The sequence below is a fragment of the Rattus rattus genome, chromosome 2 (genome assembly GCF_011064425.1).
Source record: "Rattus rattus isolate New Zealand chromosome 2, Rrattus_CSIRO_v1, whole genome shotgun sequence".
In the NCBI taxonomy this organism is placed as follows: Eukaryota; Metazoa; Chordata; class Mammalia; order Rodentia; family Muridae; genus Rattus; species Rattus rattus.
In genome coordinates this window covers 222,558,157-222,570,586 of record NC_046155.1, presented here as the reverse complement: position 1 = coordinate 222,570,586, position 12,430 = coordinate 222,558,157, and the positions used below count along the sequence as shown (strand labels likewise).

The window sequence follows — 12,430 nt, the reverse complement described above, 5'->3', positions numbered from 1 at the left end:
TGAAGGATAGCAATTCACTGCACCTGCCGGGGCAGGAGGAGTTCCGGGAAGCCAGTGTGATTTTTCAGAGTGCAGTGATTCTCCCTCCCCACCTGGTTTTTCCTCCCATGACCTTTGATTTTTACAGTTATATCTGAACATGGATATAACCTGCATTTAATTTCTTATTATTTACCATTTTTGGATGTTCACATTTGTCTTGCAAATCCCAAGTGGGGAAAAAAGCCAGCATCTCCCACCTAGAACATTCTGGTAATCTTTATTAAAAGTTTAATTTAGAATATTAAAGCAACATAATGTTTGGTTTGCTTCTCCAGATATTACAGATTTTTCAAAAACTTCCTTTAGTGTGTATACATTAAGAAAGCATACTATACCCACCAGGATTTTCTACAGGGACATTCCATAGCGGGGTTTGATGCTAACATCAGCTCTACACGCTCAATGACAACTGGCTGAGGCAGCTGACGACACACACAGGAGCCACTGTCTTACTCGGGGAACTGAGGTCTTCTGTAAAACCATGCTCCTGAAAGGCTGAGGAAAGTGTAATGAATGTTAGTTCTCTATGCAGAAAACGCATGGGGTCCGTGAGCAGAGCTTCATTCCCTGCCCGTTGTCAGCAGCCTGAGGGCCTTCTGCAGGTTCTGCACCGCGGTGCCCACGTCTTCATACTGCAGGGCACTGCCAGCGTACTTGCAGTACTTCTGAGCCCGAGCAAAGTCCTCTGGGGTCAGGCGGACATCCCCTAGAAGAAGCACATCAGACACAACACGATCACAGCATGTCCTGCTGTTCCTATTTCAGCTCAAGATGCAGCAACATATTTATACTAATGTAAAAAGACCAATCATTGTTTTGTTACTAATAAAAACTAGACACATGCTAATAAAAATAACTCACATGCATAATTTTCTATCAATAAGTAATAAACCAGAAGTCTGTGTTTTAGTAAATTAACTGTGAAGGGAAATAAAATGAGAACACCTGGCTGTGTGAGACAAGAACAGCGGCTTGGAATTCACGCTGAGGCTCTCCATGGAACACCACAGACAGACTAAACCCTGTAGCCCTCATTAGAGCTAGAACATAAATATATCCTCCAATAAAAGTGTGTGTGTGTGTGTGTGTGTGTGTGTGTGTGTGTGTGTGTGTAGGGGGGGGATAACATCCATGCAGAACATGGTTCCTTTTTTAAGCATTAAAATATTCTACATTTTGCTTCGTAACTGGAAAAAAGACACTTAAGGCCATCTCCGAATTCTTATCATTAAAACATCTGACTAAACATGAAGACGATCATTACAGAAAATTTTCCAAATTTTATTTCCAGCAGTTTTCTATTTATAGATGAGTAATATGTAAAAGTCTACATTATTCATTTAACCTAGGATACGAGTATGTCCTTGTATATATGTATTTCTACGGTAAGATAAAAAGCAGACATAGTATATTGTTTTTGGAAAAGACACAGATGATCATTCATTCATTCACTCACTCATTCATTCATTCCTTTATCGTGTCAAGATTCTGATGATGCTAAGGCACACTTCCTGACACACAGACGGAAGCACAGAAATGAGCAGGCGGCTTAGTTTAGGTGTTTTAAAGGCTGTACTGACACACAGACTAATTTTAAATGGCTGTTAGTGTTTTGTTTTGTTTTTTTTTGCCATTGATGGAAACAGCAAAGTGTGACATTACGTAGGAAAGAGGTAGCAACTGTAGGTAGGCTCATACTAAATCCTCACCATTATTACCAAAGCAAGCACTGATAAACGTGATACATTTTTAGAATGTATTTGTGCGAGGTGGCTCCCGGCTCAGTGGCTCACCGAACGGAGTGTGGAAGCTGCCTTTGTTGTCAGCAATCCCCCACGTTCTAAATATAACTCATGAACAACCGGTTAAATACTATTAAATCCCAGACTTTAAGATGATGTGCTTACAAATTACATACAGTAAATGCAGGGTGCTACATGGAGCATGCTTTGAATAATCACTTAATTAGTAAAACATTAAAGTAATTAGACACTCTCATTTTACCAGAAAATTCTTTTAATTTCCTTGAATTTCACTTGCTTTAAAAGTAATTCAAATCAACAGATGACTAAAACTACAACTTTAAATGACATATTCAAGCATAACCCACCGCCATTTCTCAGTAGTCTGAGGAACCTGAGAGCACCGACCTTCACTTCTGCTCACAACTTTGTCAGGTGCACTCCAGTTCATGCTTTGCTTACAAACAGCTACAGGATTCTCAATGATTTTTCGGAATCACTGAGGCTCTGGCCACTTGGCTCTGCTCCCCCTCTTGGAGTAGAACATTGTAGACTGAGCGCACTTGAGCGCTGCCCAGCTCCTGTCTGAGAAGTTTCTACTAAGCTCGTGTCCCAATCATAAAGGTAGAGCACATTTTATTTTCTTACGAAATCATCTCAATACTAATAGTGTAAATGAAATATCACTACAAAGAATACAGACATATAGAGCTTACAGAGACTCCTAAGACATTAACTAATTCATATATAAAAGATGGTAACTAGATAGTAAAAATCAACATGTACATTCATATTCAAAATTTCTTGACATACAGAGATGTTAGGTTTTTTCCCCCCTCAACAATTTAAAGAAGTTAACCAACCCATGCCAAATAACTACTTTTGTAACACATCAGCCTTTCTTTCATTTAAGAAATATAAGTCAGCCACAATGAAATATAGGAACTCAACTTTTAATATAAAAGTTAAAATTTAAAATAAAATCATGTCGTCTACTTACGATGCTTGAAAATTACCATATAAAACTTCAATAGCGAAGGTAGAAACAAGAGAGGAGACAGTTTAGTGCCAGGCTACCTAACCTTTTTCAGTATCATAAAGATGGTCTCACTGTATAAATGAGCGCTGTTTCCTCAGGCAGCACAGGGGAGAAAGCGCCACATGGTCCCAGGTGATATGTAACCTGGCATCTCTCTCAGGTAGTCTGCGATCCTTGGAGGATGGCTTTGGACCAGGACCACCCTTTATAAGAGTGCTTCTCCCCTTCAGAGCAGCCCCACAACAGCAGAGGACAGCTGGGGAGCTGCCAGTCTCTGCTGCTGTGTTGAGGGGAGCAGGCCAAGCGCTGTGTCAAAGCGTCTCAGGTGTAAAGTGAAATCACTGAGTCCTCTACTGACAAAAGCTCCCTTTTCAAGATTCATGCGCACTGCAGAGCAGCACTGCAGAGCACAACCAGAGATATCTCCAAGATGAACTCTGCACTTTATGTAGCTAGGTTTACAAACTAGTATGTCAAGGGCTCTGTCTAATCTCACCAGCATATACTCCATTACTGATGTGAATGTGCCCCTCAAGACACAGGCAGAGAAAACAGAAATCCACAGTTCTGAATTCTTATAAAAAGGCATTGTTACAAGATTCCAATTATGGAAAGAGAAGTCATGGATACAGGTAGTTTCATTATTTCAATATTTTGTAATTGAATATAATGATAATATTCAATATTTTCCAGATATTGTGATATTTAAGACTTAAAAAAATTGAAAATTAGTTTTAATTTATATTATAATATATGAGGCAAAAAAACCATAGCAGATTCTGAAACTTTTTGGCTTTGCATTTTCCTCTCTGGAGCCAGGCATAATTACCTATGATACACTAATATGAATGTATTTACACATTAGCACAACAGGTATACTTCTGAAACTTGGTAGTTATTAACTACTAAGAGAAAAGGAGTAGGGCACAGGCACAGGAAATGCAGGTGGCGGGGATAGCAGGAGTCAACACGGAAATCTGTATTATTTTTCTGACAATATTATTTTCTGACAATAGATAATGTAGAGTAGTTCTAGGTTCACAGCTAAACTGAGAGACAGACAGAGTTTCTCATAACCTCCTGTACACAAGCAAAGCCCTTCTGTTTCTGGCACCACCAGTGATTCAACTGATGAGCCTTCACTGACACACTGTGAACCCCTCGAGGCCACTGTGTGGTTCCCTTTAGGTTTCATGCATTCAATGAACTTGGACTAATTTATAAAACCTTTCTGTTCCTAACAGCAGAGAAGTTCTTGTTCTCTCCCTTTTCATCCTGTTTTCTCACCACAACTGATGAATACTGATCTTTTCCCTGTCTCACCCTCTGGCTTCTTCTTGTCACAGTTGGGGTCACACAGTGTGTAGCCCTTCTTGCATTTGTTGTTTTGGTTCTTCAGGCCCTGAAGCAAGTGCTGTATTGACTAAGAAGCTCGTCAGGAAGTGAGTGAAGTGACAGTTTCCCCACAGGGGTGTGGAGGTATTCTAGTTTTGGCTCTCCACTCATACACTGAAACTTCTGCTCTTTGTCCTTACAAAAACCCATCCCAGCTCCTGACAATGTGGGGTCACATAAACACACTGGTGTAGAGTGCTTAGATTAGTGAACCATGTGACTAATGAGACAGGGCTGGGTTTCCACTCACTAATACAATAGTCTTTCCCTTCTTTTAAAAGGCTGGGAAGCTCATCTGCACTTCCCATGGGAGAATACGGTATCGCTGGGTATTTGACACCGTCTCTTTATCAGTGTAGAGGTCTCCACTGCTCCTCAGTTTCTGAGTAAGGACGGCATCAGCAAGTGGATACAGGGGTTTGTGTGGACAAGTTCTCCACCTCTTGGGACAAACATCAAGGGGTAGGACTCCCTTTCTACATTTAGGCATATGGTTATTTTGAATAACATTTTTTGAATTATTTTTTCTGTTTCAATAACTTCATCCCTCTTTAATTTTTACTTAATTTAACAGTTGACTAATTAGGAAATATTTCCCATTTTAAGGGCTATCTCTTCACAGATGACTGTTTTCCCTTTGGGTTAATACCATTTGTCAACTCGGCTTTCATTTCCAGTCCTTTAGGAGCCAAATACATATAGAGTCCCTGGTCCATCAGCGTTTATTAGTTCTTCCTCTATGTTTTCCTCTAGGAATTTCCAAGTGTTAAGTCTTGTCTTTAAACAATCTTGGTTTTATTTCTCACAGGGGTTAGGAAGGGATGACATTAACCTTCTGTAAGATATCCACTTACCCCAGCACTTACCACCTAAGAGGTATCTTTCTCCAATGTGTTTTGGCTCCTTTGTTGAATAGGTTAATTGAAGATACATAGATCTAAATTAATTTTCCTGATATCTACTCTGTTACATTGGTATGTATGTTTATGCAAATTCCATTCTTTGGTTTTACATGAGCCATAAGAAGACTTAAACTCTGAATAAAACGTTAAGATATATTTCAAATCCAACTAGAGGCAGAAAAGTAGAAAGAAATTAAAAGGTAAAAGATTACATCAACATGCCAGTCACCTAAAATATGAACCAAGCAAACATATAACCGCATTCGGTGATGATGATTTGCATCATGGTTAGCTCTTTCTTTTTGGATAATGTAATAGTTTGGTGTAGAAAAGAATAAAGACAACAACAATATAGTGATTTTGAGATGAAGCAAAGTAACCATAAGTTTCCGCTACTGTGGCTAGATATTGGTGTCATTATATCCAGTACAGAACAAACAAAAAGAAAAGAGAGAACAGTAAAGGAAAGACAGGAGGGATAGGTAGATAGATAGATAGAACAAACAAATGAAAGAAAGAAAGAGAAAGAAAGAAAGAAAAGGAAATGATTTGGATTTGGATTTCTGGAACCAACTTATATAATCCTGGTTCCCATGACAATCTAGCAGACACAGTGAAAAAAAACTTGTTTTCAATGACCTAGATACTCAAATTCATATGGTTTACTCAAGGAACAGTTAAAACACCACCCCAAATAAGGAAAGACACAATGCAGCCTACGGCCAGCCAGCTGACTCACCCTGGGAAGCTGTGTACAGGTCAGGATCAATGGCGGGAATGGCTGGGACAGTCTGTGGACTAGGCTGGACAGCATTACTTGTTACACCTGTGAATCAAAACCAGAGATATGCAGAATGTGCATCATTCCCTAATTACAGATCAGTGAAGAATTCAAGGGTGGGCAATTATCTCACTGCTGCAACACTTTCTTGAAACCTTTAATTGATTCTGATGCATGAATTTGAACTTATTACAAACTGGAACAGAAAATATGCAAGAAAGTATGAATGTTGACCTTCATGACTAGTGGGTCAATTCTTTTATTCTCTGAAATTAAGATTTAATTACATCATTTCCCCCTTCATTTTCTTCCCTCCAACCTTTCCTATGTACTCTCTTTTTCCCTCTCAAATTCACTGCTTCTTTTTCATTGTTGCTACATATGACACATATGCATGTATGTGTAAACATATATATTCATAAATATAACAACGGGCTGCTCATCCCATATCATATTACTTTCACATATATGATCAAGTAGTCAACTGCTTCTTAATTAAAGCTTGCCATTTATCTTTAAAGGAAGAAACTCCCTTTCCATCTTTTAATCTCTTAGCCTGCTAAGTACCCTGAGGTCAAAGAGACAAAATTGTGATTTAAGTCAGCAGAAAAATACAGCTTATAACTACGTGAAGTTGAACACGGGAATGCTCCAGCTGATGTTTTTAAGGTGGAATTTATATAGGTAAAGGAGTGATATTAGCTTGACTTCCTGTCAAGACTTGTCAAAGCTCTCATATCGATGAGTCCCTAGCACTGTGCTCCAGCTACAGCCTATGACTCAGCTAAAAACTTAGCAAAAGGCACTGCGATCTTACAGAAGACGAGACTGAAGACTCGCTGACTAATCCAGAAGCCAAGTGGTCTCCGACAACTCAATTCCCTGTGTGCCTGTCCTGCAATATTTACATCTAAAGAGAATGCCTTCTGCCTGCTTTGCTCTTCATGCGGCTTAGAGGCTGCAATTTCAGAATAACAATACAACCCTTGCTTTCTTTCTTTACAATGCTCCTTCTCTTCTATTTTTTAAATTACTATTTAAAAATCAACCCACTACTTATAAAACAACACGGAACTACAGTGGATGTACGTATTACTGAAAAGCCAGGAGACAAATGAAATTTATACTGAACAATTAGGTGACTTTTTGCTTAATTTTGATGGGTGATAACAAAGTATATAAGTAATTAGCATTTGACATACTTTTCCAAACAAACCTTCAAAGAACATATCAGGTTGACATCAAAAAGGAGGTCAGAAAGCTGGTCATGTGGTCATGACTTTAACCCCTGGATTTGTGAGGTGGAGGCAGGCAGATCTCTCTGAGTTTCAGGCCAACCAGGGCCACACAGTGAGACTCTGTCTCAGAAAACAACAAAACAAGACAAAATGAAAGGGGAATGTGAGAAAGTCAGGAGATCTGAGAGGGACTGTTTGTGGAGCCTAGGAGGGCTTTTCAGCAGCCACATCTTAAGTGCATGCACATGGCTGTGCTTATCCTCCAAGCAGGCAACACCACTCCTTCCCCAGCAACTCATACTCATCCATAGATTAAATCTTTCAACAGACTCCTTCATGGGAGGGCATACTTTCTGGCCAGCATTCTATGGTAACTTTCAAATAATCACATGTGTGAAGAAGCCACATTAAGGACACAGTAGGTTCACAGAGGCTGCTCAGCTCCACAGCAGTGCTTCATGTGAATGATACTTTAAAAGGCTGTGTGAGTCTCACTACTTGGTCAGTCACTCAGCTGTACATGCCTGAGGCAGGGTAGTCTGGACAAGTCTCTTCCTGTTTGTCTTAAAGCTCTTTTGCCACCACCAAGAGCCTAGAATACTGGATTGACGTAAGCTCAAAAATACCTGGTAAGTTGGTAATGCTTTTTTAGGTTATTATTTGTTCACTGGGTGCTCTAATCTGTTATTTTTTCTCTGTTCTGGATTTGGATAGGACACTCTGGGCAATCTATGCAATGATTGCAACTTTTACACTATAATATGTTGGAGTGAGGTGATCTTTTTACAGTGCACTCCTGGAGGGAAGCGTGAGTTTGCACATTAATTCCTTTATGTTACTCAACAATAAAATGCAATAAAATGTTATGTCAGGTAGTAATTCTGAGCCACACTTATGCAGCATATTAGAAGGCATTCATACATGTTTGAGAACACCGTAACATTTTTTGTTAAGTAGTATCTTGTTCTACGGGCTAAATGGCATAGAATCTCTTGAGAAGAGAGATCTAGAGAGAAAAGCACAGCCAGGATGTCAACAAGCAGACGACATCTCACAGAATCCAAGAGCCTAGCTTCTCCCTCAGTTCCTCAGAGCTCAGGTTTGCAGGACAGTAGGTGAGAGGTTAAAGCTAGCCGTAGCTGGGTGTGGCAGTGTACACCCTTCATCCTCGTACTCCTGAGACTGAGGCAGGAGGATAACTGTGAGTTAGGGGCCAGATAAAGAGTTCCAGACCAGCCAGGGCTACATAGGGAGACCCTGTCTCTGGGGGGGAAAAGGCTAGCCACAATAATAGAGTTGTACCACTTTTATCAAGTTTATTGTTCTGCCAAGGCCTTCTGTGACACAGCCTAGAAGCAGCACACGTTTTGAGTTTCAAGAGACCCAGTGAAAACCATTAATGTCTCCATGTGCTATCTGCTCAGGGGGTTGGGCACAGGGGCAGACACTGCCAAACAACCGCTACGCCTGCTCCCTTGCGCCCACTGCTCTTTTGTGGAAGAACTAAAGCTTGTCAATGAGTACATACTATTCTTTCCAGTATCTGAAGGATTTCCCTTTGATAAAAGTACATCCTGGACCTGTTCCATGGGAGAAGGTAAATCACTCTTAGAGGGAGCAAGAGGGGAAACATCTGTTGTGTTTATTAACTAAAATGTTATTGCTTTCTTTTATTTGACACAGAAAAAAATGGAGTTAAGAGGAGATCCGGTATCAAAAATCAATAATTAAATAGAGGCTCGCCACTGGGAAAGCAGATTTGGATTTGAAAAGATTTAGATCCTTTTGTCCCCAAGGATCACACACAGGGACACAGAAAGGAGGGGGAAACTTAAGTAACTCAACGAAGCCAGAAGTTCTGGTTCTTCTCTGAGGATGTTTCTTACAAGTTTTTACTTTTATTTGCTTCTTTGATGAATGAAAGAGGAGGTGGGGAAGGGGTGATCAGAATATAAAAAATGCTACATTTATACACAGATGGGCATGGAGGGGAGACAGAACACACAACCACACGTCTCGGCTAACCAGATCAAGATGCACTGTGCACAGAACGCTTCCTAGATTTCACCTTCTGATATTATCATTGCTATGAATATTCACAGCAGCAAGCTTTGACTATTAGTGTGACCACAGGACAGTGTAAGATTTTAATGCTTTCACTGTACAAATGTTGATTTCATACAGGTCAATTAAACAGTCTGCCAACTAAAAGTGTGGTTTGTTGTTGAACACACCTAACAGCTCTGTACAGAACAGACCCAGGGTGCGTGAGTTTACTACAGAGCTGGCCTCTGATCTGTTTCTACAGTAGTACCTTCCAGGTAATCTTTCCATACATTTTACATTGACATACGATATTTGCTTGACTCACAAAATAATTCTGAATGCTCACTAACTTGTCACAGATGGCTCTGTCTCTCTGGCACCGAGGACAGAAGAGGAAAACAAGGAAACTACATGAATCTGTAGAACAAGGATTTCTGTGTTCTGTTTCAGTACCAGTCAATTTTATGCTTTCCCCCTTTTTAATAACTAAGCATGAAAAATAGGTATGATACTAACTTCATTCTAGAAAGAAAGACACCACAGGGTGAGAGCAGTGGATGCCAGCTGAGCTGTGGCAGAGTTACAGTCTCGTGGGAACCAGAAGACACTGGGATCCGGCTCAAATGCATGGCGTGCTGCTTTGGAAAGGAGGTCAGTGCTAACTCATTCTGACCATGATCGGCCTCCGGCAGATTCACTGGGGTAGCTGGTTTTGCTTAAGCATTCTAGCTTAAAAATGATGAATGTTTCCAAAGACTATAAAACATTTAAAACAATGTTTTATGAAATGTATGTATAAAATGAGTCCACACTGGCTGAACTAGCTGTGATATGACACACACCTTAAAGCCCTGTAAGCCAGATGAATTACAATAAACGACACAAGAGAGCCTGGGGATAAAACAATCAGTTTTATCAATAATAAAAGCAATATAGCAATAATATAATCAGAAAACTTTAAGTTTTACAATGGGAAGAAAAAGTGTAATTGCTATTTTAATGGTGAAAATAATTTTTAACTAATTGTGAAACCCATACAAGAAGACCTAAAAGTGTTGCTACAATGAGGCTGGCAAATGAAAGCGTAAGAAGTAAGGGTGCAGTGCATGTGAATGGTTGTGTGCTGAGGCCAGGACAGTGGGTCTCTGCGCTCTATTACTTTCTGCCTTCCTTTAAGGTGGAATCTCTCAAAAAGCCTGGATCTAAGCTACCAGCTAGCCAGCCTTAGCTATGCTCTTGTCTCTTCATCTCCTAATGCTGGGGTTACAGCTCTGTGTGTGGTCATGGCCAGCTTTTAATGTGGGTGTTGAGATCAAAATGTGGGTCCCCATAACTGAGGAGGTGCTCTTACTCAGTAAGCTCTGTGCAGTTTTTATGAACCTGGGGACAGACGACTGCGTTCATACCTGTGCTGTGCGGCACTTCTGCAGGGGTATTGGCTGGAGCATGTGCACCCGGAGGGATCTGTATCCCACTGTAGCTGCCTGCTGCCAAGTTGCTTGGGTCGTACGTTGAGGATGATGATGGCTGAGGTGGTTGAGTGGGCAGAGAGGTTGCACCAACATCTTCATTTTCTTCAACATCTGTGTATAATACATGTGAAATGTTGAGGCAGGGGTTTTAAAATTCAATTGCCAAATACTTTCTACTTTCCTCTACTCCCACATGACAGGCGGAATCTGCAAACACAATTCCACCTATGTGTAGCTAATAAGCAGGCTATTTCTTGAAACCATGGTTACATTTTTAATTTTTAATTTTTTAGAAAGTTTGTGGCTGATGATGAGTATTCTTTCTTTTGGACAGTGTCCACCAGGTCTGCACATTCTTTACACATACAATTATTTCTATAAAAAAAATTCTAATGAAAACTAAGGACATTTTTGGTAAAATAGGTCACATTTGTGCTGTCAAAGGCGGACTGTTTTTTGGTAATTGTATTTTAATCCCTATCTGGTATATGCATGCTATTAAATGATTATCTATTACCATTGTTCAAAGATTAATAAACAAAAATTAAAACTGAAATTTCACATTCAGCTATCTACATTATTATTATTATTATTATTATTATTATTTTTGGTTCTTTTTTTCGGAGCTGGGGACCGAACGCAAGGCCTTGCGCTTCCTAGGCAGGCGCGCTATCACTGAGCTAAATCCCCAACCCCAGCTATCTACATTATAATAGGTGATTATATATTTCAATGTATTTGAAATAAACTTTTAAAATAAACTATATAGTTAACTGACTGAAAACAAACATGAGACAGTTAAAATTTGAAAATATGCTTAAGGAGACAGTTATCATATAATTTAAAATAACAGTTATTTTAATATTTTAATATGAAATTTTAAAACTTTAAATTTAAAAATTTTTAAATGCAATATTTTACTTTCTATCAAATTCCCAAGCACTTGTCTGATTACATACACCTCTAACGCAAATTATTTTTAAAAAAGTAAATCAAATTGCTACTCTGAGATAAGCATTTTTCTAGACAACTTTGTGAATATATTTATACTTCAAATATACTGAAATCCTTTTCCTATATTAAGAATTAACAATGACACATACCCATTTTAATATCTGATAAGACAGACTTCAAACCAAAACTAACCAGAAGAGACAGGGAAGGACAGTGCATATTCACTAAAGGAAAAACCCACCAGAAGAGACATACGACATCTCAAATTACATGTTGACCCTCATACACTGATATTGGGCAACTAACTCCAATATCCCACTCTCATCTATAGATAGACCAGCCAGGCAAAATTACACAGAGAAATGCTACAGGTTAGACACAAAGCAAGTCTTGGCAGATTTAGAAGAACTGAATTCTATCTGGCAAGCATGGATTAAAGTTGGATATTAACAATAACAACAAAATGACAGAAAGTATACAATGGAATGGAAGCTAAACAGCTCATTGGTGAATGTAAATTGGGTCAGGATAGTAATGAAGTAGGAAATTAAAAACATTTTAGAGTTAAATAAAAATGAAAAATGATCATTCCCAAATTTAAAGGAACAATGTAGACAGTTCTAAGAGGCAAATTCATAGCACTAAATGCTATATTGAAAAACTGGAGACATCTCATATTACTATCTTAATGATGCACTAACACAAAATTTCCTTAAATTGACAATACAATTCCAAATTCTTTTTATGAAGCAATTATTAACCTAATGCCCAAACCACACACTAAAAAAAAAAAAAAAAAATTATACAGCAGTGTCCCTT

At 39.1% G+C, this 12,430-nt stretch overlaps 1 protein-coding gene across 2 annotated transcripts in view; it reads right to left on the bottom strand.

The window, feature by feature from the left end:
- Positions 1 to 240: 240 nt before the first annotated feature.
- The window catches only part of Vta1 (vesicle trafficking 1), a 49,086-nt gene continuing 36,896 nt past the window's right edge, over positions 241 to 12,430 (bottom strand). For both annotated transcript variants that reach the window (XM_032894965.1, XM_032894966.1), the window contains 3 exons: positions 10,592 to 10,768; positions 5,860 to 5,946; positions 241 to 748 (listed from right to left, as the gene is read on the bottom strand). In XM_032894965.1, coding sequence (XP_032750856.1) covers positions 603 to 748; positions 5,860 to 5,946; positions 10,592 to 10,768 — 410 coding nt within the window. In that variant the 3' untranslated portion in view covers positions 241 to 602. The remainder of the gene's footprint in view (positions 749 to 5,859; positions 5,947 to 10,591; positions 10,769 to 12,430) is intronic.